This window comes from Rhinolophus sinicus, chromosome 13 (genome assembly GCF_057876585.1).
Source record: "Rhinolophus sinicus isolate RSI-liver-muscle chromosome 13, RSI-T2T, whole genome shotgun sequence".
NCBI classification, from domain to species: Eukaryota; Metazoa; Chordata; class Mammalia; order Chiroptera; family Rhinolophidae; genus Rhinolophus; species Rhinolophus sinicus.
The window spans coordinates 58,688,312-58,713,855 of NC_142513.1; the positions used below are offsets into that span (position 1 = coordinate 58,688,312).

General features: G+C 46.8%; 1 protein-coding gene across 4 annotated transcripts in view; it reads left to right on the forward strand.

Moving 5' to 3' along the window:
• The first annotated feature begins 5,098 nt into the window (after positions 1–5,098).
• Positions 5,099–25,544, forward strand: part of ABHD2 (abhydrolase domain containing 2, acylglycerol lipase) — a 67,174-nt gene continuing 46,728 nt past the window's right edge. Inside the window, exons 1-4 of one of the 4 annotated variants that reach the window (XM_088789343.1) lie at positions 5,137–5,249; positions 6,487–6,611; positions 21,886–21,986; positions 23,850–24,049. In XM_088789343.1, the coding sequence (XP_088645469.1) occupies positions 23,856–24,049 (194 nt within the window). In that variant the 5' untranslated portion in view covers positions 5,137–5,249; positions 6,487–6,611; positions 21,886–21,986; positions 23,850–23,855. Of the gene's footprint in view, positions 5,465–6,486; positions 6,612–21,719; positions 21,741–21,885; positions 21,987–23,849; positions 24,050–25,544 lie in introns of those variants that run through there. The other 3 variants (XM_019726745.3, XM_074318128.2, XM_019726746.3) reach the window with 3 other exon arrangements.

Below are 25,544 nucleotides of genomic sequence, written 5' to 3' on the forward strand. Positions count from 1 at the left end.
CACTGGCAGCGGCCTCATACGTCTCGTGTTTACTGCGTCTCTTTATTGCATCATTTTCTCCTGGGCTTGATTTAATCTCATGTTTTATAAATTTAGTGTTGCCTAAGTGTACAGTGTTTATAAAGGCTCCAGCTGTGCAGTCACATCCCAGGCCCTCACATTCACTCACCACTCACTCCCTGACTCACCCAGACCAACTTCTGGTCCTGCCGGCGCCATTCATGGCAAGTGCCCTATACAGGTGTGGCACTGTTTATCTTTTCCATTTTTTTGTACCTTTTCTGTGTTTCGGTACACAAATACTTCCCAGTGTGTTACAATTGCCTACAGAATTCGGTACAGTGACGTGCTGTGCAGGCTTGTAGCCCAGGAGCAATAGGCTGTAGCACCTCGCCCAGGTGTGTGGCAGACTAGACCGTCTAGTTTGTGCGAGTGCCCTCTGTGACGTTCGCAGAACGATGAAATGGCCTGATGATGCATTTCTCAAACTGTATCCCCATCGTGAAGCAGCACATGACTGTAATAAGCGAGTAGTGAAGAGACAGAGTCAAAGTGATGCAGGTGAGAAGCAGATGCCTGGTGCCTGCTGTGCACTGTGCTGGGATGTCCCAGTGCTCGGGCAGCCCAGAGGCAGCCCGGAACTTAGATGAGGACATTCACTGGCCTCTCTCACTGGCCCTGTCTACCTTTTCGTCTTCCCTCCTACTGATTCTCCACTGGGACTCTGATCTACACAGACCAACCCGTATTCCTCTGCTTCAGAGACCTGCGTTCCTGGTGTCCTCACCCGCCTGGAACGCCCGCCCCAATTCCAGCCCTATGGACCTTCAAGGGCCAGTTAAAATCTCCCAGAATCTAAATCAGAAGAAATTGTTCCCACCTCCAAGTATGTGTTCATGACATTGATAATGTTCTATTGCTTACTGCTCACTCCTTCTAGTTATCTGTCCAGGTAGGTCCTTTTTGTCCTGTATAGGGAAGGGACTTGGCTTTGTGGTTCTGTCTAGCTCTCTAGTACTGCACATCTTGCTCAGTAAAAATATTTACTCTGTTGTTAATTAATTCAAATACATATGGTAAAGCAACATAGGGATCTCTGGTGGCTATAAACAGCTTTAAAATCGCTCAATAACATGAAATTATGCAGGAAAGGGTTGTGCTGCCCTTATTTAATGCACAGATTTTATTGACTCCTTTTGAGTTAACAGCATGAAGAACTCAATCTTTATTACTATAATTAAGGATGACTTCAGAAGAAGAATGCATGGTGATTAAGAAGTCATCTTTAGCCAACCACCTGTCTGACACTCTATATGTATCTGATTATAAAGACTGGAATAGCTTTGTGTGTGTGTGTGTGTGTGTGTGTGTGTGTGTGTGTGTGTGTGTTTCATGAGCATTTTCAATGCTGGATCCTATGTACATAAGTATTACCATATAATTTATCATCCAAACTGAGACCATTTGAGAGCAAAAAGGGGGCACTGCTAAAAATTTGCCAAGGCAATAGGCATAAGCCAAGACTGTCCTGGGCAAAGAAGCACCCTATGATTTTATAATATTATAGGCAACTTATCAGTTTAAGGAAGCACCCCAAATCATAGACAAGGTTATCATTCATCACTGTTTTCAACAGCCAGCAGGAAGCTTTTCCCATTACAGTAGGAGCCAAACCCTTGAATTTCATCATAGTTTGTCTTCATAGCATGCTGGAACTTAGAACTTCCAAACAAACTTTATCTCTATTATTAGTAAGAAGCTGGCCAGGAGGCCTGGCCATGGGGCATTCTGAAGTCACTGCCTAGTTACACAGAGGCAGCACTGGGTGTGACAAGTAAGGGACAATTTTGGATTCTTCAGAGCCTGTGCCATCTCTGGCCTTTAGGGGGATTTCATGAACATGCAGTCTGCAGCTTTTAGTACTATTCTGTCAGCCACATCCTTTCCCATTTCCTTCGCACTGATTAGCTTGATGACGTCTAGTCTCAGAAACCTTAACTCAATCCTCAGAACTCTATTTTGGGTGAGGATATTCCAAAGGAAAACTTTCTCTCACCAGGTGGTAGATGTTGCTAGTAAAAAAACAAACAAACAAAAAAACCCCAAAACTTTCCATGTGTTGGGGCGTTGGGTAAATAGGAGCTTCCTGCCCAATTTTGCTGTGAATCTAAAACTACTTTTAAAAAGAAAATCTGTGTGAAAATAAATCCTGAATCCTGTGATCACGACGGAACTTAGAAAAGAGCGCCTTAGGGAAAGGTTCTAAATGGGCTTCTGGAAAAACTATGGCAAACATTTATTAACAACTAAGTGTGTGCTAGGCACTGTTTGATGCTCTTTAACTCATTTGCTCCTCACAGCACCCCATGAGGGAAGTACAAGTACCGTCATTTGAAGTTTATGGAAGAAAGGGGGGCACAGAGAGGTGAGGTAGTTGTCCAAGGTCACAAGGCTAGGAAGGAGCCAGGATTCAAGCCCCAAGAGCAGAGACTCCAAAGCCTGTTGCTCTCAACCATCCCCTAAGGATACAGAATAATGAAAATGACAAACTAAGTGAATTACTCATTTTTCAAGACGAGACTAAACAGAGCACACTATATGCTCTGACCACTGCTGCCTGCTGTTGCCCAGGGGTCAGGAAATCCTGCTGAGAGGCCCCAGGTGAGTTTAGAGCCAGCTCCACTTTAGTTAAGTCCTGAAGCTTTTAGGCATTCCAGAATGTGAGTGGGAGCACAGCCTCTCCCTCCATCTCTTTATAACAAGGCACTCGCATGTTTTCAGAAATGTACTTTATAGCTTCATCCTGACCACTGTTTATCCCAGGCCAAGCCTCACCAAATCATCAATCATGAAGGCAAAAATGAGTCCATTATGTCTCCTAAGTGGCCTCTCACAGAAATGCTTTATAGACTGAAACAAAATGATTCAACAGAATATGGCAAGAGCCGAAGCGAAGGGGAAGGAACAGGCACCAGAGACAAACAGAAAGCAGTTCTGAGTGTCGCAGGTGGTAATGGGTCAATATTGAAACCAGCCAGGGCTGCAGAGAAGATGTGCGTGTCCTGTCCTTCTTCTTCCTCTGCCTGGCCTCATTCTGTGCTGCTTTTGCAGCCTCTGTGACGCGATTCTGTTTTGGAATTCCTGAACTGGATGGACATCCCTTTCTGGAGCTCTTGGCTGAACCTACATTCCTGACGTGGGGGAAAAGTCAGTGTATGCAATGGTAAGTCCATCTGCACTCTAACAGCTGCTTTCTGTGACTCTGAATCAAGCTGGAGAAATCTTCCCAGGATCTCAGGAGCCACTTCATGCCTTTCAGGACCTAACAAGACATCTCAATCTCCTTTAGCAAACACAAGCCAGGCCTTTTTCCCTAGCCGGGTACAGACATGTATGGCCACCAAGCAGAACTATTTAAAGACACAAGAACTGGAAAATGGTGGCACAGAACCAAGTACACACACACACACACACACACACCCAACTGTTGAAAGATCCAAAGTTTTTTTCCAGCAGCACAAAGTGTTTAAACACCACGAGTCAGAACTATGGGGGGTCCCTCACTAAAATCCTTTGTTACTAAAGTCGAGGATTTTCTTGCCTAAGGTGGAAAGGAATGGACAGGAATAAACAAATGCTGAGGGGAACTTTTTTTTTAGGTAACATCACAACTGAATGAAAAATACAGCAATGGCAAAGGATTCTTTCTCCTATTTCACCCTGGGACACCCTGGGTGTGGGTTCTCTCAAAGGTAGACCCAAAGGGTCTGGGGCTAAATTCCGGCCTGGGAGGCTATTTCTGCTCATTCTCTAGGACTCCTTCACAACGGAGACTGGGCTTCAGGAGTCCCTGACAGATTTGATGCAGTGCTTTCTGGTCCAGTGCTCATCCACCTTCAAAGGGTTATTTGGTCACACTCCATGAAACTTGAGCCATTGTACACTTGGATGGGTGAACAGGATAAAGGAAGTTCCATTTTTCCTCATCATACTTCTGAAATGTGTTGGAAAAAGTTTAACATTGCTACAAATACCACTTCTTTTCTCTGGCTAAATCGCTCCTCCCATCTCTTCTAGCCCTGCTATTGTTCTAGTAGGGTGACTGTCTGCCCCAAAGAGGTTGCATTTCAAGTTAGTCAAGTGTTCTGTTCTTGGTAAAGCACATGCTATTGCAAAAGCAGTTTCAGGCTCATAGAATTTAGTTCCATAGATTTATAGGGGTGAGTGTGTGGGGAACCAGTCTTGACTGACTGCCAGGCACTGTTACTGTTTACTGAGTTCTTTACTGTTCTCCTCAACTGCTGTCGTTATTACTCCCAGTTGCCAAATGAAGAGATCAGGGTGCATGCACAGATGTTAAAGTGACTGGTTCAAGGCCATGCAACCTGTATGTACCCAGAGGGGGATCGATTTTAGGTCTGACTCCAAAGCCTACATACATTCTTCCAGGCTGCCTTCAACTGAGCGAGGGTCGTTTTAATGCTTGAAAGGGCAGTGGGACAGTAACTGATGGCACGTCCCCATCACTCTTTCCTAGCGTCCCTAGCGGGAAGGAGCCAGAAGCCACTGCCTCCACATCCTTTCCTCTCCTTGCGACTTGGTCACTCACTTTCCTACTCTCTCCCGGGGCAGTACCCCAAATTGCACCCCCTGTGTCCTGGGCTCCAGATGAGTCAGTCTTTCGACCTGCAGCCATCAGATCCCGCAGCTGAGCTACCAGCCAGCCTCTCTCCTCCCAGCCCCAGACGACAGACGACCTTACCCGGCCCCCCAAACCAGCTTGCGGTCACAATTGCCTCCCTCTGCACCCTGCCCCCATCAACATCAAACACGGCCCGTCGTTTAGCCACCTCCCTTTTCCCCGCCCTCTCCGAACTGGCTTTATCCAATAAGGTCTTGGCTTACGGGCCAAAGACGTCAAAAGTAACCAATTGTCTTCGCTAAGGGCTCCGCCTTCACTCTGAGGAGCAGCTCCGCCGACCAATAGGCTGTCCTCTGGGTGCAATGAGCGCGCGAAGCTAGTGGAGCAGCGGTTGGGCCGCCCAATGAACGTGCTGGTTCCCGTGGTTAGGGGCGTGGGAGAAGCGGTCGTCAGGGGCGTGGCGGTAGTTGCTAGGGCGGGGCCGGTAGCGGCGGGAGCTGCGCTGGCCAGGGGTTCCGGCTGTATTTCCATGAACACCGCCGGCAGCTACGGAGCTGCAGGAACCCGACCAGGGGCGAGCTGGGCCGCTGCAGTCAACCACGCAGAGGTAAAGCCAAGGCCGAGTGAGCTCCGCTAAGGCAGGATCACGCCCCCGATCCGTCGGGCCAAACCCCTGAGCCCCGCGGTCCTCGTCGTGGCTCGGCCCATCGCGCCGCTGCCTGCGCCCCTGGGATCCTCGGGGGGCCTGTCACCTGACGCCGCGGGGGTCCCGAGGGCCGGCTAGCCAAGTGGTGGGGAGGGAGGCAGCCTGGACTGCAGCGGGTGAGATACGCCTTCCTGAAAGCCCTTTGTCCCCTCCTGCCCCAAGTACAGAGGTTGGGGACATCCCCGACTTCGGCCTCTCTGCTGGCCATCCCTCCGTCGGTGTGCACTCTTGGGACCTCCGGGGTCTGGGGAAGAGGGTCTGCTGGCCCAAGCTTGGTGATGGAGGTCCGAGATCCGCCCCAGGAAGGAGAGGGCCAAGGGGCCTGATTACAGCCCCGCGTATCCGAGGGGCCTCTGCGTTTCCGGGCTCCAGGGGCGCACCCAGGACCGACGGGTTCAAGTTGTAAAAAAGGCAGCTTTTGACCCACTGGGAGGCGCGCTTATTGAACTCGTCCCCACTCGGGCACTGATCTAGGCGCTTCGTGGGCTTTCCCCACAGCCAGAGCTGTCCAGCAGCACAGGTAGCTGCCTGCCAGGTGAACCAGCCAGCTCCTCGACCTTGGAAGTGTCCAGGCAGAAGCCTGATTACAGACACCTGTCAGGGATGCTTAGAAAGGACTCCCATGGGAGGACTGCACGACCCACTTGTTAGGCCTTTCTCCACTCACAGATGCATTCTGGGTGACCTTTGATACTTAGCGTGAGAAGGATACTACTGGGTATTATGAGTGTTGAATTCACCCATAATGAATTTGGATGTCTCCACTCTTAAGAGTGCGTGTTAGCCAAGAGAATGGACTGTACCAAGAAGATAAGGCTTAGTTAACCATCATGGAACTCCTTAGTGTGAACTACTAAACTGCCTCTTACTCTTTCCAATTCCTCTCTTTTGTCAGTGTCACCTGCAGTTTTGTTAACTGGACTTGAGGACAGGTTCTAAGAACAGGCTCATGAGAGGGGCCTAGGGAGACTGGCAGAGTTAATGTGATCTGTGCCCAGAGCTTTTTGATGGCCATTTTGTTACAGCCACATGAAGTAAAGTCTGAAAGACAAACCATACAGTCCCCTTGACTACCCGATGTCATTTGCCTGAATAGAGGCAGAGAAAGAACTTTAATACCACTTGCTGTCTGTTTTAGGATGAATTAACCTTTGAATAACCGGTCAGAAAGCAGACCAGTCCATATACAGCATGGACTTGTGGCATTTTAGAGCTGAAGACACCTTAGATAGAGCTCATCATATCTGTCTTCTCAATGCACAGGTGAGGAAACAAAAGCCTGGGGAGGTCGCAGGGCTGACCAGTCATCACGGAGCCATGACTAAGGGCCATGATCTGTTGCCCCTGGAGCTAGCGAGTGCGTGGCTTGTATTCTACTCCCAGCCTAGTTATCTCACTCTTGGTGTTTACATTCTAGGGGAGTCCAGAGAAGTTAGGAGCACAGGTTTTGGTTCCATTGTGCCTGGATTTGAATCCTAGACCTGCTTCTTACTAGCCGTAACCTTGGGAAATTACTTAACCTCTCTGTACCTCTGTTTGCTCACCTATAAAACAGGAATAATAATAGTACTCAGATCAGATAGTTGTTTTGATGAGTACGTGAGTCACTTTATCTGAAACACTTAGAACAGTGCCTGGTACACAGTAACCACTACAGATTTGCTAAATAGGATGTTCTGTTGCCCTTGTATACAGTTTTTCTTCGTATCTACCAGCCAATATTGTCTTTCAGCAGCTTATTTTTACTCTTGCCTGCTCCACAGTTCATTAAACAAATTCCAGATTTTATTGTAGCCGCAGACATCTGGTGGGGGGGGGAGGAGGGTTTCCAAGTCACATTGCATTTTATTTCTTATTTATTTTTCCATTTTGTTGAATCATTTTATTTATTTTTTTCTGTTAGTCCTCTCCTGGCAATTGCACTCTTTTTATACTCCAAATCTTTTATTCTTTTTAAAAAGGGGGAGAGGAATCCCTCAAAGTGATAAAGTCCCGGAGATACCAATCTCCATGGCAGCCTTCCAGATACCTCTTCCCTCTGTTCGGCCCTCTTTCCCAGTTGTCAGTGCAATGCAGCTTGATTATAAATGGATGAACATTTTTAGATTAAGATTTCATGAGCCACTGTATTAAGTGCTTTTCGGAAGTTCAGGGATCGTGTGTCAAATGCATTTAGGCAAGTCACTTAGTCATTTGAGCAGGGTGTATACCAGCAGCGCCTGCCTGGCCGGGCAGAAACAAGTGTGTGACTGATTCTCGCTGGTAATCTAGCTTGTTCACTGCTTTTTTTTCATTTTTCCCGTTCTTTCCTTGAGCTTGAAATAAACCAGATGGCAAGTGCCATGGGACGGTCTTTTCCTCTCATTTTGGTCGGGGAGGTTCCCCTTTTTTACTTTCATCTTCATTTCCTTTATCACCTTCCCTGTTTTGATAAATGTTTACTCTCAGTTTGCCAGCCAAATTTCCTTTTCATTGAGAAACACCTGTCACCTTCAATTCTTGCAGTACTCCAGTCACCTTTGGTTTTCCCCCCTCTGTGTTTTCTAGAATGAACCAAATATTATCACTATTCATTGACTGGCACTTTCTTAACAGTTAATTTTGAGTTTTGATTTTTTTTGTTTAGGATATTCTAGAGCTTAGCTATCTTAGAATAATTGTTTTACTTCCATTGTTTGTGTATTAATAATGGGCCCCTTTCTCTCTATCTTGTTCTCTTTTCTCATAAGGTCCTAGTGAAAGGCCTTCTCATTTACTGTTATTCCTTATTTCTTCTTTTTTTTTCTTTTAAACTTTTATTTATTTTAAGTGTGTTTTTCCAGGACCCGTCAGCTCCAAGTTGAGTAATTGTTTCAATCTAGTTGTGCAGGGCGCAGCCCACAGTGGCCCATGCGGGGATCGAACCAGCAACCTTGTTAAGAGCACCGCGCTCTAACTAACTTAGCTAACCAGCCACCCCTATTCCTTACTTTACTTACACCTTCCTCCTGGCAATCTCTGACAGTATCCGCAAAGAGTATAGTGGTTTCCCACTGCCCTCGCCCGAGCACATATTTTTTTGGTTCTAGAGAAGACAAGGGCAGAGTCTATCTTATTTTTCGTCTAAAACCTGGCTCTTTGAAAAGCCCTAGCAGAGAGAGACTTCCAATATAATGAAACTCCAAGTGGCAGAACTTCTGCTATGACCTACTGTTTACAGTATGCTGGTTTCGACTGCAGTGTGGGATCATTTTCATATCTGCACATTTATTTTTGTTGTCTTGATTCCAGGGGATCATGTTTTTGTATTAAACATTTTCTGTTTATAAAATGGCTGGTGTGGACGGGTGGTGATCAGACCCGTTGGCACCCTTGAAGCTTGGGCACCTGGACCCAGATGGGTGCAGGGCTTGTTGCACAAGGACCTAGTCTCTGATCCTTTGCCGTGGTTAAGCAGTAGACAGGTAAAGAGCATATTAGGGAATTGGGACATGGAGACCGTTGCGTTTGCCTGGTTTCTGATTCTCTTCTGTTGTCTTGAAGTGGAGGTCCCTTAAGCTGGACAAACCGAGCATCGGGTGTGCCAGGAACACAGCTACCCAGATAAACAAGTGTGTTTGGTTTGCTGCATAAAGACTATTTTGTTGGTATTTTACAGTTTTAAAATTTTAATGTTTTAAATTAATTTTTTTTTATTTTAGAAAATGGGTAATTGTATATGATGAAAGACAATATTGGAATTGTATATGAAGAAAATATTTGAATTGTATATGATGAAAGGCACGAAAGGTTAGACAGTGAATATGTCTCTGCCCACCCCTGGTTCTGCCACCTGCTTTTGTTCCTCAGAGGCACTGGTGTTACTGATTTCTTCGTCCTCCAGGGGTGTTCCGTGCACAACCAGGATGTTTTCTACATCTATTAGCAAATTCGTTATGAATACCCCTTTCTGGGAAAGCTTGCTGAACTTCCAGCCCCGCCCAGCTCTCTGTGTGGCCTGAACTGTATTCACACCATAGACCTCAGCTTCTCAGATTCCAAAAACCCAGGCTGCAGCTCCCTTCTCTATTCTGATCATGTAAATAAAGTCCTCGCTCGCTCTTCTCAATGACATTGAAAAAATGTGCCCTTCTAAAGAGAAAGATGATAGAAAATGCCAAGTAGATTATAGCCAAGGATATTTTTCCCAATTTAGAAAACATAGTTCCTTTCCCTCGACCTATCATTAATCTCACCCATCAGTCTATTTATTAACTCGACGTAGAAAGATGGGTATTGCACTGAAATTGCAAGAGAAATCTTGACTTTGCCACCAAAGAACTTATAAGAAGAACACAATTTTTTTTTAAGGCTTCTTTGGATGGGGCAGGCCTTCCAGAGCACCTGTCAGTGGGACTCACCTGGTCAGGATCCACCCAGCTCTTCAAAGGGCCTCTGAGATGGACAGGTACCTCACCTCCTGGGATTCCTAGAGCCTTACCTAGGGCCTGGCACGGGGCGGGGGTCCCCAAAGCCTCAGTGTCCTCGCTTGCATGAGGGAATTGTGGTGAGTACCACATGAGGTAATGTCTGAGGATGTACTTTAGAAACAGTAAATTGTGTAATTGGTCTTCACTGTCAACACCAGTGCATTTTGTGACATGTTTGAAGGGTAACTGATGTCATACAAGGATATTTAAATCACAAGCATTTGATAAATTGCGGAGTAACACAAATAGGAAATTTTTTGGTCTCTTTTTTTAATTAATTTTTTTCAGTTACAGTTGACATTCAATATTATTTTACATTAGTTTCAGGTGTACAGCATAGTGGTTAGACATTTATATCATGTATGCAGTGACCCCCTGATTAGTGCCCACCTGGCACTATACATCATGGTTACAACATTACTGACTATATTCTCTATGCTGTACTTTACATCCTCATGACTATTTTGTAACTTCCAGTTTCTACTTCTCAGTTCCTTCATTTTTTTCACCCAACTCCCCAATTCCCCTCCCCTCTGGGCAACCATGAATTTGTTCTCTGCATCTAAGTCTATTTCTGTTTTGTTTGTTCATTTATTTTGTTCTTTAGATTCCACATATAAGTGAGATCATATGGTGTTTATCTTTCTCAGTCTGATTTATTTTGCTTAGCATAATACCCTCTGGGTCCATCCACGTTGTCGCAAATAGTAAGATTTCCTTTTTTATGGCCGAGTACTATTCCATTGTGTATATGTACCACACCTACTTTATCCAATCGTCTATTGATGGGCACTACACAAACTGGAATTTTTATTATCTAGTTCTGCTCCATCATTTTAAAGATACAGTGACTAGTTAGTTAGCATGAGCCAGAGAGCACTACTGGATCCCAGGGTGGGGTCTCTGACCCCTCACCGGTGGTTCACAAACAATATTTTCTCTGGGTGGCTGACAAAGAAGCCAATGGTCTGGAATGGGGACAGGAATGTGTACGTATGTGAGCCACTTGTTACCTGTAGAAGGTGGTTGAGCTGGACTGATAGTAATCACTCCCAGGCAGGTCTGGGAGCTGAACTAACCAGGCTCAAAGGCCCAGATGCTGGGGTCTGGACTGCGGTCCTCTAGCCTCGTTGGATAAAGCAGGCCCCGCCTTTCCCGTCTCTAGTGCGCACACCACTGCCAAGTGAGCTTTGTGTCTGCGTTTTTTATTTTTATTATAATAATAGGATGCTCTTATTATCCACATTTAATAGGTAAGAAAACTGAGGTGCAAAGAGGTTCAGCAACTTGCTCAAAACCACACAACCAGTAAGTGGTAGAGTTGTGATTCAGGCCAGTTCTGTCCTTCCCCGAAGTCCATGAATTTATCTACCCTCACTCCTCCGGCATCAGTGCACCCCCCCCCACGGAAAGCATCTCAATGAAGCAGAAATCTTTCTAACACCAATTATTCTGACCTATTTCCACAAACCTGTTTCAGATACCACAAAGATGTGAGGAAGAATTTCTCCATTTTTCTTGGATGTTTAAAGGATCCGTATTTTAGAGTTAACACTTACCTACCTCTCAGTCTAAGTTAACGTAGGATTCATTGTATTCAGATTTATATTGTCTGGATCGTACAAGCTCACGTCAGTTGGAAAATGCCATGGACAGTTTTGTTGCACTGGATGTTTTGGAGTGAGTAGCAGAAATGGTTAGTCTTCTAATGGTATTTCAGTATTTATCTGAATAATGGGTAGATCCTGCCTGCCTTCTTTTGGGGGACCTTTCTTTCCTTCTAATACCTCCAACAGCCCATCTTTGCTTTGAATTCTCTTTCTGTATTTGTGAGTGGTTTCTGACCTGGATTTGTAACTCTTGAACCCAGTAAGATGTGCTTTAGACAAACAGGGAAAAGGTGAAAAGGAATATGGCATCGGACAGTAGTTTCTCCAAGCGATGGAAAGTAGAAAGCTTTCATTTAGACAGGTAATTATTTGCCTGAACTTTGAGATGTTCTTTAAAATAGCCAAAAGCTTCCGACAGCCCAGGTCACATCGAGCTTTCTCTCTCCATCCACAGTCACGTGGTAGTTACTCATCAAGGCCCAAACCTCTCAGCCTAATGCAGTCATCTCTTCATGAGAAAATTCTGCTCAAGGGATCAGAGTGGTGATATGTTAGGCCTTTCCCGCAGACTCAATCAATAAATACCTAGAGTACCCACTGTGTGCTCAAGACCATAAATTTAAACTCAGGATTTTACACCTGAGGATCGACTTAGAAGGGCAGAGACCAGAATCCCCAGCAGAAATTAAAGGGATGGGAATTATCACTTTTATATACAGAGGTGACGTGCAAATTCTCTGGTTATGAAAGGGTCTTTGTAAAATGCGAAGGTGGGAGATGGTGTGATTTTTAGGGCCTAGAGGGGATGGGCCCCCAAATGAAGGTTCCTGTATAGTTCAGCAGGTTGTACAAAACTATCCAGATGCCCTCAAGGGCTCGCAGTGATGTTTAAACAGTGAATGACAATGCTTGTCCAACATCCCACGCGTCAGGTAACACCTCCTCACACCTACTGCCATCTGTCCGTCCCTCGGTGCCAGCCCAGCACACACAGCCAAGTGCGGTGCCATGTTCCGGGCTAACGTCTGGCGTGCCCCTTGTAAGTCAGGCCCTGAAGCTTCGTTCCACAGTGACTCACGCCCGAGGCTCCCGAACCTGTCCCTCGTCCTGCCTGCCAGTCTCCCGAGTGCCCCGCATCCCAGGCCTTGGCTCTGCCTGGGAGCCCAGTCTGATGCCTGCGCCCACCGCTCCTCACCTTCTCTTGCATTCCATCTCTTCTGATGAAGCAATCTTCCTCCATGGCTGGTGGCCCGCCTCCCAGGACGTGTGCATGGGGAACCCGTGCCGGGGGAGGAAGAACTGCTGTAAAGTGAGCGAGTGGGCTCCTGCTTCAGGGTGTGGCGTGTTTCATTGAGCTCTCGTGCCCCATTGGGTAGATGTAGGCGGGGGTGACTCGGGGCAAATGCCTGCCTAATAACAGGCAGTTTAGAGAGAACCAGAGAAGGCTGCTGGGCGACTAGGGGTGGCCGTTGGGACTTGCCCTGGGGTTTTAGAGAGGCTGAAAAAGCTTGCTTCCCAAGAGCACGGCGAGAGGGAGAGAGGCCTGAAACAACAGTGGGGTGTTTGTGTTGGACCTGTGGGGAGACAGAAGCATTTGAGGGTGTGAACCTTCTTCTGTCTCTTGGAAAAGCAATCTATTTAGCTGAGACCCCAAAATATATCCAGCCAGGGGGTGGCTCTTGCCATCCTAGAACTTTTGGATTTTTATTGTTCTAGATTTTCTGTGTCCTCAGTAGCAGGATCTGATAAAAGCCAAGCTCAGAAGTGCCTGGGGGAACAATTCTCATGCTCTTCACGTTAAAATTCCCTAGCAGTTGCTTTAAAACTAACATTTTCTACTCTTGAAATATTTAACAAGGCAGCTTTCCTCTAAATAGCTCAAGGCATTTTACAAATCCTATCTTGAGGATATCTGTGGATATTTTATATTTATAAAGCTTCCCCTACCCCACATCCTCTCATCAGCTTGTCCCCCTCAATAACCTATACTATAACCTGCCCTTCCCATTTTATAGAAGAAAAAGCAAACTTTCATAAAAATTAGATGGTTCCCCCAAGGTCACTTGGCAGAACCTGAACTCAAAACCCAGATCCTCTGATTCCAAAGCCTGTGTTGTTTTGATTATACCGCATGGGTTCTTAGGCTAAGCTTCAAAATACCCAGAGAGGGCAAGTGACCTGCCCACAGCTGCACAGCCCAGCATACTCAGAGCTGGGAATAGCTCCAGATGCTATGAGAAGTGAGTGTATAGAGACACAAGTGGGTTCCCTTCCCTCTGCTGACATCCAGAATCCAGCACCTCTGGTCTTTCCACTTGGATTGTGACCTAAATTTGTGAGGGCAAGGCTCTGGTTAGCTCTCAGAATCAGCAGGACTGATGGCAGAGGCTGCGTAGGGGCTCCCTGGAGGCCCAGTATTGGGGCTGGCTTGGTCAGCATTAGATGGGTGACTATCTCACAATACCCTTTCCTTCATTTTTACGCCAAGGGCCTGAATGAGAATCAGTCCATCATATTTGTCTTCATTTAGCTGGTGGAATTTGTCTTCTAAACTTGGGCACTTGTCACAATGGAATCCATGTGACGAGATCGCTAAGCCTGCTGCTCCAAGCTGGCAGGAGATCCTGTCTCTACTCAGTGTCCCAGGTATTTGTAAAACAGAAGTAAGTAAAGCATGCCTTAAAATGCTGTGCATACTGTGTACCCTTGCCCCCAGAATCTTCTCTCGGGCTTGGAAGGACAAGGAGCCCAGAACCTTTCCCACTTTCTAGGTTGAGCTCTGAGGGGAATTGTTGCTCCCACAACTGGCAGAATTCATCATCACAGACCCTCAGTGCCGGGAGACGTGGGGGTTCAGCCTGCCCCACCTGCGAGTGGGTAGACGTGTCTCCCATGGGGGGCGGCGAGGGGCTTGATTTGTTGGTCCCGTCTCCTCACAGATCTACGTCCTGAGGCCCCCGTGGTGAAAGGCACGTGTCAGAGTTATACTGGGCCTCGCGTGTTAGTGTTCTCATCACAGGGGCCAAAGTGTGGGTATTAGCCCAGTACTGGGCGCCGACCTGACACTGGGAGCCGTAGGAATGGGGGCCCCTGGTTATTTTTATTTTCTCACTAACTGAAGGAAGCTGTGAGTCGTCTTCTGTTGCCGCTGTTGGTGAAACTGTCTTCTCTGCTTTCGTGAGCTCCATGAGTTCTGTGGTTCGTCAGGGCTGTGCCAGGTGCTAAGTCTTGCCCCGTCACCCCATCCCCCAGTTTCCTCCTTCTGGAAGCTTGTTTGCAGACGTAGGAGACTGGGTGGGATCCATACGGTTCCCAGCACATGCCCTGGAAGTTTCTTTTGCACAGTACATCTCGAGACACTCTTCTCTTGCTTGTACCTGTCTCTTAAAAACTCTAGTACACTAGGCACTTGTTTGTTGGCTACTGGTAAACTGAGATTTTGCTTTTGATATGAAAGGAGTTAATGACAGTATAAGCTTTTCAATACAGTGTGAGAGCTATCACATCTCTCCATGAAAGCGCCCCCTCCTCTTAGAAAAGTCTGGGCTCTCCACAGAGGGAACAGCTGGCTTGTGATTTTTGGTTTATTCTCCGGTATGAATTAAATGGTTTCTCGACAGTAGAGAAAACAATTTTGCTTGTGATTTTACTAAGTGCTTTACCCATTGTCCTCCAGTAGAAAATAATACTGCTCTTTCAGCAGGGCTACTTGCAGAAGGGGGAGGCCCGTTTCCTTTCAGTATTTTAGTAAGACCACGTAAAAGTACTCAGTTCAAGGTGCCACTTAACTGGTGACTCAATCTTCAGCTATTTTTAGTTTATTTACTTTCTTTTGTGAAAGCTCATGGGTTAGTAGCCATTGCTGACATTTAACTGTGAGTTTCACATTTTCTTGCATCAGGGTGACTTTCCTCTTGCTAGGAACCTGTAGGACATTTTCTGAAATGTCAGCGTGTTGAGGGTGTGGCCTTATGACTTTGTGGAAGAAAATGGCTAAATAAAACTTATCACATGAGCGAGTTTGCACAAAAAGCCAATTCAAGGTCTTAATTTGGACCCAAACTGAGAACGTTAACCTAACCGTATTTAATTATCTTGTCAATTCCTTCCCTTTTACCAAACTGTGTGTGACTTGGGGCAGTCCCTTCACCTTATAAGACCTGATTTGTAAGAGAAGTGGGACTCGATCACCAAGGGCTTTCTCTTTCCTTATGGTTCTCAGTCTCCCCCACCACCACCCACTTCCCAGCACCATAACCCGCTCCCAACCTCCCAGGGCCATTCCCTGGTTGGATCTGAAGGAAAAGGTGTAGGTTTCCAGCGCTTACTGTTCAAAAATAAAAATAAGTACATAAACTTTTCTTGACAGCTCTTGGAAACAGGGTGGTCCCCATCATTGCCAGGTCTCTCTATCATTGCAGGCTTGAGGTGGTGGTGAGAGGGGGGGATTTCAAAACCCTGTTTCCTTGAAGACTCATCCAACAGAACTCTCCTTGTGGGGGGATCCATGGTCCTAGAATATGCTGGATACACTGAGAGGTGCCTCTCTGAGCTGCTGACAGAGGTGCGCACTGTGGGGTGAGAACAGGCCCAAGTTGTCAGCACGTGTGCAGTCTCCATAGAGGACAGACCTCGGGACCTTGGACCTTCTGGCGGGGCCTCTGACGCTGTCCCAGTGCCATGGCAGCAAGTAACTCAGAGCACAAAGCAACATCTCAGAGGGGGGTGGCTGGGCTTTCCCCCAGCAATTTGCTCTGGGCTTTCTCCTCTCCTGCAGAGTGGCTTTTTATTTTTTCTCTCTATAACAGCTCTCACTTCTTTAGTTAAATGGCAGGTAAAGAGGGGGAGAAATAGGCCCTTTTCCTCCCTGCCTTCTCCCCAAAGATGTCAGGTTGCCCACATTTAGGGTTGATTGCTTTTATCTAGGTTGTCACCAAAAAGGCTGACAGATTGGAGTGATGTGAGGTTTTTGTCGGCAGTGTGCTTTGGCCTTCCGCCATCGTCCTGACGTACCCAGAGGGCAGCGCTGAGGAAGGAAGCCTGCCAGAGGCTTGCTGTGCTGGCCTGGGGTTTTATTCCGGGGCACTGAAGAGGTTTACCAGGAGGGCCGGGCCAGGCAAGAGTGGATTTCCCTGCGGGAAGGACGCGTGGATGCGGGCACAGCCTTTCTGTGGGAAAGGAGGGACCCCTGGGCAGGAGAGAGGGGGTGTGTGTGTGACGAGGAGGGCATCCGGAGGGGGTACTGCCAGAACCCGTTAGCACAGACACAAGAACGCATCTTGGACCTGTTAATGGAACTTGGTGATAAACACTTACTACTCAGTGATTTATTAAGTCTCTCCTGCTTCCGACGTGTCCTGGGATTCATTTTAAGCTTGTTGGGAGAGGCCCAAGCAGTCAATCAGCTAGTTATTTCATTGTTGGCGAGGCCTCTGTGTCAGTTAGGAAAGACAATCTGGTAATTTCTGTCGGATTAGGGAGTTGACTACGGCAAAAATGGAGGAGAGGGTAGTAGTGGTGATATATAGCTAATATTTGGGGGCACTTCCTGTGTTCCAGGGGTTGTTTTAAAATACTCTGTGTGTATTAACATGCGCAGTTTGCAGATGAGGCCCAGAGATCACGCTACTTGCCCGAGAGGACAAACATCGTAACTGGTGGGGCCAGAATTTGACCCTGGGCTCGCTCCCTCCAGGGCCTGAACCCAAAGCCACATCCACGACCAGAATGGAACACGAAGAGAAATTCTTTAGGAGTTTGGTTTGGTTTAGTTTTCCGTGAGAGGTATTTGCCGTGGGACCCACATAAGTACTGAAGCTTGTTCCCAATCAGGTCTTTTGGGTTGCAAGAAAGAGAGACCCCCGCACCCTCGCCAGGTGTCTCTGTCTTTGGGTCTCCTCACTTGACTGATGACAGGAGAGGAAAAAGATGGAGCTGACAGCTGAGTCACAGAAGCATAGAAACCTAGCCAATCAATAGTTGTTCACAGAATACAATTAGTGTTGTGTTATTAAGTGGCCTGGGAGTGTTTGTGTCGTTAGCTGATTATGAGCTGTCTTGGTTGGAATTTGTGTGGATAACAAAGGACCTTCCGAAGGGTTGTGGTGAAGGGTCTCTTCAGCCTCTAAAGGACAGGGGTGTGGAGCCGCTGAGTCCCAGGAGGTCATTTGGGCATATTCTGTCACAGTTGTGGAGGCTAGAAGTCTGAAACCAAGGTGTTGGCAAGTCTGCTTACTTCTGGAGGGCTCTAAGGGGAAGTCTGTTCTGGGCCTCACTCCTAGCTTCTGATGGTCCCTTGGCTTTAGAGATGCATCACTCCAATCTCTACTTCTAGCTTCCTTCTCTGTGTGTCTGTCCAAATGTCCTTCTTCTTACAAAGACACTAGTCATGGGGTTAGGGCCACGCTAATCAGCATGAGCCCATCTTGACGTGATTACATCTTCAGTGACTCTCCAAATAAGGTCACATTCCCAGGTTCCAGGTGGACATCTTTTAAGGGGACACCATTCACCTATACGAGGTAATGAGTCTTCTGTGTTTCAGGTCTCGGCTCGGCTTTTTCTTTCTTCCTTCACAGTAAGTTTTGCATTGTCAGGGAACCTTAATACGCGAAGGCTGCAGTCTTCCCTCGTCTCTGCAGATGGAATGAATTTGACAGAATTATTGGCATAAATGGCACAGCTGAAAATACATTGCTGTGTAACTTACTTGAAGGAAGAACAAAGGCCTTGAGGGTTACAGTTCTTGTGAATTTTGTGTTTTAATGGTCTACAAAGTAGGCTGGGACCCAGGCCTGTCTTCTGTTACAGAGCTCAGAGAGTTTTTCCTGTGCTCTTTAGCCAAGGAGTGCAATTCTATCCCTAGAATCTCAGAAATTTTGAGCTGAAAAAGACCTTTGGTATCATCTACTTCTAATCTAACCCTCTCACTTTACAGATGAGGTCTTGAGGGCCCAGAAAGGTTAAGTGACTTGTTCAAGGTCACTGGCTAGGACAGGGCAGAGCAGGCACTGGGCCCCTGGTCTCAGAACTCCCAGCCTCTCCCAGCACAGTGGCCCTGTCTCTCCCTGCCTCTGTGCCTCCATCTTAAAATCATGCTCTTAGCTGTGAGAGAGGAGCCCAAGCCCTCAGGCTGCTGGAAATACCAGTCCAGCTTGTCTCAGAGACCAAGGGCAATCCTGAAAGTTCATTTACTGTGGGGCATTGGGCAAAGAAACTTGGGTTTCTTTGTTAACATGGAGATGCCCATGAAATTCTAACTATGATTTATAGCATCTAGATCCCACTCGTAAAATGACTGAGGTGGGAGCAGGAGAGGTGTGGGGTTATGTATAGCCTTAACATAAACTTCTTTTCTCCTCGGTTAAAATGAGAATTCTACTTAATTGCAGTCCTATACAATGCTTAGCACAATGCTAGGCACACAGTAGGTCATCATGATGGTCCTTACAGCCCACTGAAGTTCAAGGGCGATGGCCCTAGTGACATGTGGTAGCACTGCCCTGCTCCTTGGGACTTAAGGTTCAAGCCTTGAATCAAAGCTGAACATTCGGACCATAATAATTACAAACCTCTCATAGAATTGCCTTCACTGAATTGAATTCAATTTTAAACTCTTGTCATTTTTCAAGGATTGAGTAAATTAATTCTCTATCCCATTTGCTATTTAAAAAAAAAAATGTTGTAGGAGGACACTGCCTATCACATCACTCAAGGTCCCCTTATATAAATTCCCACAGATTTTCTTTCTTTTTTTTTTTTTTAATAATTCCATGCCTGAAAAGCCCTGCTTCCCCTTAGTATCTGTCATGCTTTCTGGGGTGAGAGCACAACGGAGAATGTGGGTCTAATTGGGTTTCCTTTTTGTCCCTGTCAGAAACCTCAAATACATTCTAGGCTGAATCACATAGGTAATTGTGTATGTTGACATAGATATTTCCTTGTCCAGAGTTTCTTCATTTCTTCTTAGATTTTCTTAGTTGAAAGTTAAAGCTTTTATTTCTAATAAAATTTTTTTATAGTCATTAGGAATTTTGGCAAAGAAAAACAGTGGGAAAATTGCCTGTGTTCTACTAACCCAGCAATTGTAGCATCCATGAAGATTTGGGTATATAGCATTTCCTTCTGTGTCATTAGAAATTGCAGACTAAAAGAGTCTAGAAATAACAGTTGCTTAAACATGCAAGGGTGTATTCTCCCATGTAAAAGAAATCCTGAGGTAGGCAGTCTAGGTCGGATACGGTGGCTCCATGAAATCACCAGGGACGCCAGGCTTCTTCTGGCTTTCTACTCTGCTGTCCTCATAATGTGGCATCCAGAGTGACCTCAAGGTCACTTCATGGCCCAAGATGGCTGCTGGAGTTGGAGCCATGTGGTCTCCATCCGGGAGACGCAGGAAGGGAAAAGCGCAGAATTGTTTAACTCCCTGCCTTTTAAGGATCCTCCCTTTAAAGAGACCAATCCTTCCAGAAGTGGCCAGAATGTCGTCCCAGGGACTCATCTTCCAGCAAGCGAGGCTGAGGTCTATAGTTGCTTTTTTGTTTTTGTTTTTTTTCCCCTAGCAAGTCATATTTCCAGGTTTCTGTCACAAGGAAGGAGAGATTTCTTTTGGGGAGACAATCAGCAGACTGCCACATTTCTGAATCTGTACGCCCATCTCTTCAGTGTTTCGTTGAAACAATCTCCAATAGTTGGTGGTTGGCGTCAAGGAATAAACATCAGTGTACATATCAATAAGCAGAATGTGCCACATCTTGTTATTTGTCACGCTGCCTTTCCACAATCCTTTCCTATGACTTCGTCACATATACACATACCGATAGTGTGTGTTTTGAATATTCACTTGGTTCAGACTTTTCCAGGGCTAGAAGGGATCTTCGATTTCTCCAAGGGTTGCACATTCAGATGCCTGAAGAACCATTCAGGTACCATAAGTGATTAAGTAGGCCAGGGGTCAGTGTTGAGGACAGGACAGGGAGTGGGGGGCCTGTGGCAAAGAGGGGGCCATCTAAAGGGGGCCACCGCCACTCAGCGCTGCATCATTGCCATTTGAGAATGCTGGCTCCGTGTTGCCAAATCTTCTGATTTTTTTTTTCTTTCTTTAAAGAAACCAGAAATCCAGATGCTTTTCAGAAATCTCCTGGTGTTTATAACTTGGCAGCTAGTAAATTCAGTTTTTAAAAATACCCGCCAAACGCAGTGCCCTCCGTGGGCTGCCAGTTTAGGGTCCATCCTTGGTTTCCAGTTGGCAGTGAAGCTCTGGAGAGGTGACGTGCCTGTGATGTGGCTGGAAACTTTGCTCTCTGGCCCCACCTCAACAAAACTTGGTCCTCTGTGGCTAATCGGTGACAGAATACGAAGAAATAATAAAAACTTGCAGTTCAGCAAGACTGCTCTGAAGGTTGAGTCTCCCCTTCAACTGGCTTTCATTTTCTGTTTAAATCCTTTTGAGGTGGTAGAATCAGAGAACACTGGGCTGGAACCCCAGCTCGACTGTTTCACAGCTGTGTGACTCTCGGCAAGCCTCTGGGGTCTCATCTGTGTTTTCTGTACCATCCATTTTCTTTCTCGCTTGCTCCTCTCCCTACTTTTCCTGCTTTCAAGCAACACAGCATGGTGGTTAAGACGAGGGGGTCTCTGGAACCAGATATGGATCCTAGCTTTTCTACCTGCTAGCTGTGTGACCTGGGGCAACTTACTCAAGTTTCCTGTGCCTCAGTTTCCTCGTCTGTAAAAGGGGATAATGGTACCCACTTAATAGGGTGTGGTAAGAATTCAATGCATTGTATGAAGAGCAGAGCTTGGCGTGTAGGTAGCGTTCTATGACACCGTTCTCGTTTTTTATTTCCTCTGCTGCTTCAGAAGCCATATCACTTTAGCACAATGGCTCCCCGTGTCACAGAGAGTATTTTCAGGGCCTGGAGCCGCTCCGCAGCCAGCCTCCTGCTCCCACTCTGGACCCACACCCAGCAGGCCACGTGGCTCCCCACCCATTACTATCAGTTCTGTTCTGTTCCTGGTACCATGATTTTGGGCCTGTCTATGCCCTTTTACTTTTCTCAGCTCATATATATTTTTTCCATCATTGCTGAATGTTTGGAAGAGAAAGAATGAGTCAACCGGCTGCTATCTTGACCTAAAGCCTCATTAAGTTGTATCATTGGTCACATAGAAACGATACCTGTCAGGCGCTTCTGAAGATCAGGTTACGAGATGAAGGGTAAAAGCAGGGTGAGTTCGCCTCGGCCAGAGCTCTGAGCGCAGCAGATAACTTCTCCTGGAAACCAGAGCGAGCCCATCAGTCTGTGTGGATTGACAATGGTTTCCCCCAGCAGGTTTGTTCAAATGGCCAAGAGCGTGGCACGCACGTTAGTGACGGAAATTCTCCTTTTCCTGAAAGACTAGAAATGCAGAGAGGTGTAGACTGTGCTTGTATTTCATTTAAACTGCTTCTGTCTCATCACCATCCAATCTTTTCAGCTTGTAGGTTAATTTGAATAAGAGATCTGACCTGAGCGGCCCAGCTGTGCAACTCTTCAAGGACACTTGATATTCGCAGTAGAGAGGAACAAGGGACATAGGTATGTGTTGCCCTCTTATTTTGACTTCTCTTCCCCCCTCCCTTGTGTTCATCAGTAGTGAGTGGGAGTGGGGAGGGAAGGACTTATTTTTAATTCAAGAAGTTTACTCTACACCTACAAGGAACCTGGTACAGCCACCTGCTGCGTTCCTCTGTTCTCTTCCCAACAAACAGGGAAAGAAAGAGCATCTGTTTCTGTTTCGTGTCAGAGAAATTTCCGAGTTCCTACTGGATCTTGTTTTTGGCCCGTCCCTCACTAGACTTAAAAACGCGTATTAATGAGCGGTATCGTTTTGGATGCTTGTTTCTCAGTGGCTTGACTGGCACAGGTGACAGTGCTCTGATGAGGTGGGGGGGCCAGAGCCACAGGTTGAACCCGTGGAGCACCTTCAAGTACGGTCTTGTTTTAGGGGTTTATAAGTAGCCAGCCTTTGAGGGCGTGGGCATGGCCCCAGGAGTGAGGTGACATGTCCCTAGAAGCTGAGTTTTCAGGAAATTGTCGACTCTTAAAAGTTCAAGGTGGGTGCAGTTGAAAGTATATTCAGAAGTCTAGCCTGGATGTGAAATTGTGTCAGATGCATTTTTCAACATTCTTTTCTTGCCCCGGTGTTGGAAGGCGAGCTAAAGAACTGCAATCTGTGGTTGCCTTCCTCACTGAGTCAGGGGCCCCTGCCCAGATCGTCAGCAGTGTGTTTAAATCCTGCATTTGCCAATCACCTTGACCTTAGAAAAGTGTTTCTGCGTCCCCTTGGCCTTGCTGTGGGCCTCGAGAGACTTTATTCTGTTATGCCCCAAACATGTTTTTGGGAGGTTGTTTGGTCCTGCCAGTTCTGTCTGCACCGCTGGCCACAGTTCTCGTGTAGACTGTTTTTAGCCGAGGCTACATGAAGCCATTCCAGGGGAAGCTGTTGCCATAGCTACCTTGGTTATGTTCCCATTTTCTCCTTTCTTGTTCGCCTGTGGTTTCCCCGATTTTTAAGGTGACAGCTGATGTTCTGTTTTTCTGCCGAGCCGCAAGGAAAGGACTGGATTTTTGTTGTTTTTGTTGTTGTTTGGTTGCATGTGTTTGGAGGGGTGTGTGCATACATCTGTGTCTCCTATAAAACTACCTCAAAAGATAAAATATTTGGAGCGCTTGGGAAAAGCCAGATAATTTTGGCTTAGCAATTGAATTTGGTCCACTTTTAGCCTAATTTTGGATTAGTGGGGGAAAAAACTGGCTGAGCTCCATTTCACACTGCCCGAAACCTCCAGGAACAAGGACCCCTGCGACCTAGGCTGGCTCTGAACTTTGTTACAGGGCCCCCTTCCTTCCCCAGGAGCAGATGGCTGAGTCAGGCCCAGGTGGCTTTATCTCATCCTGCTCTAAAAATAGAGGGGTGGGGCCAGCAGGCGGAGCAGCCACACCTGGGGGCCATAGCAGTCCCACCCCACGTCTCTGTACCAGGCTGTACAGGGGACACATCACACGCCCCTGGTGCCCCAGGGGTGGGTTAAGTCTGCAGAGAGACTGGAGGCTGCCTGTGAAGAGACCAGAGCGCGACCCCCCCCCCCCAGTCTTCCCCTCTGAAGGGACTTCTTTTTCACACTCTCCAAAGGATTCCATCTGCAGCATTTTCCAATGTTCTTATCTTCGAAGTATTCAGTAGATTTAAACGAAACAACAAGGCCCTACCCAGTCTATCAGTGTTCAGAACTGTTTGTCATTTGGGTTGTTGCCAGCTCTTTGGTGGCCGTAGGGCACTGATGACAATCTACCTGGGTAAGTGAGCCCTGTGGACACAACTAGATCACAACCTGTCATCACGGACTTTGTCTCCTAGTGTGTGGGCTCCCCCCTCCTCACTGTGCCTCTGCTCCCCAGATCAAGATGAATGCTATGCTGGAGACCCCTGAGCTCCCGGCCGTGTTTGACGGGGTGAAGTTGGCTGCAGTGGCTGCTGTGCTGTACGTGATTGTCCGGTGTTTGAATCTGAAGAGCCCCACAGCCCCGCCTGACCTCTACTTCCAGGACTCAGGGCTCTCGCGCTTTCTGCTCAAGTCCTGTCCTCTCCTGACCAAAGAGTGAGTAGATCTCATGCCTGCTGTATGCCCGCCTGCTGAGCTGTTTGGCTTGTGTGGTGTTCAAAGAAGAATCTTCTCACATTGTGACCTCCAGACCTCCATGTAAAATAGTGTCATGGCTATGAAAATAGCTACAGTCTCCACAGAAGTGTGAGTCCTAGGGGGCAGGTGACAGAACCGGATCTTTGTTGTCTGGAGTCTTCATCCATAACAAGGACTTTCAGAAAACAGTAGTCACTTTAGGTAGATGCAGAAAACTTGGACAGCATTCTAGCCCTTTATCAAATGTGCTGGTGCCAGGTCTGGAACAGAGAAATAGTCCTTGCCCCAAATTAAAAAGCAAAAAAGCACAGAGAGTTGGGTATTCTCCATCTGTCTTGTTGAATAATGGACTGATATTAGCTACGGGAACCCACGTAAAGGGAATGCCTTTATTCTGAGTGAACTAGGTGTACCCTGCATAAGCCCCAGCTCTATAATTTGGAGGTGGCAGGGGCGAACACTGCTTCTGAGAAAGGAAACCGTTGTTGTAAAGGGTGCATTTTATTTCACACAGACTGGTTACGTTTACCTGTTCATGTCTTCTGAATAACCACGTCCTTCTTCGGGGCTAAGGCCAAGCCTCACGCAAGAAGCATTCCGTGTTCTCCTGGGTCTGAGTTCCTTCCTCCTTTCTCTCTGTTGCAGCTTCACTCTTTGTGCCTCTTCAAGCATATGCCATTCTTCCAGGTGGGCCTTATCAGACGGAAGCTGCTTGGAGACCTGTCTTATTCACTCTGTGTGCCCTCAGCGCATGACCCACACTCCATAGAGTCGCTAATGCTAAGTGGGTCATAGCAGACGCTTTTCCCTGCATCCTGATATGACCCCCCACCACCTCTATTGGGGGTCGGTGACACTGGGTTGAATGACTCTCTTCTAAGAGCAGACAAATGGGCGATAGACATGTCTGAGAGTTTGGGTCTTGTTTCCTTGTTTGGTTGTCTACTTCAGTCTTACACGCTGTTAGCCAACGGAAGAACTGCCCCTGTGGGCTTTGGCTGTGTTGGATGTTTGTGTAGTGTTTCCTTGTCGTTGCAGCAGGGATGCGAAATGTTACCGAAAGTTACAGTCAAGCGGAGAGAGATGTAGAAGTCAATTGTGTTGCCCAGTTCGTATGGAGCGCCATATACATACAATATAATGTCATCATATTGAATTTGGAACTGCCCCTGCTGAGGGGACTGTCACAGGGGCCCCGCACCAGGGCTTAGACAAGGATGGGATGTTCTTATTAGCAGTGTTTGCAGTGAGAAATCTCCTCCGTAAGGGGGTGCACAGAATCTGTATGCTTTTCAAATTGTCCGGCATGTTTCTTTAATACTTAATGTAGATAATTCACTAATCTGGACTGGCAGATGACACTCTCAGGTTGCGTGGGGCCCAGCTAGACCCAGTTCCTAGACCATCTCATTTCTAAAGAGCTGTTGAAAACCCAAGGTATTAAAAGCCCTCT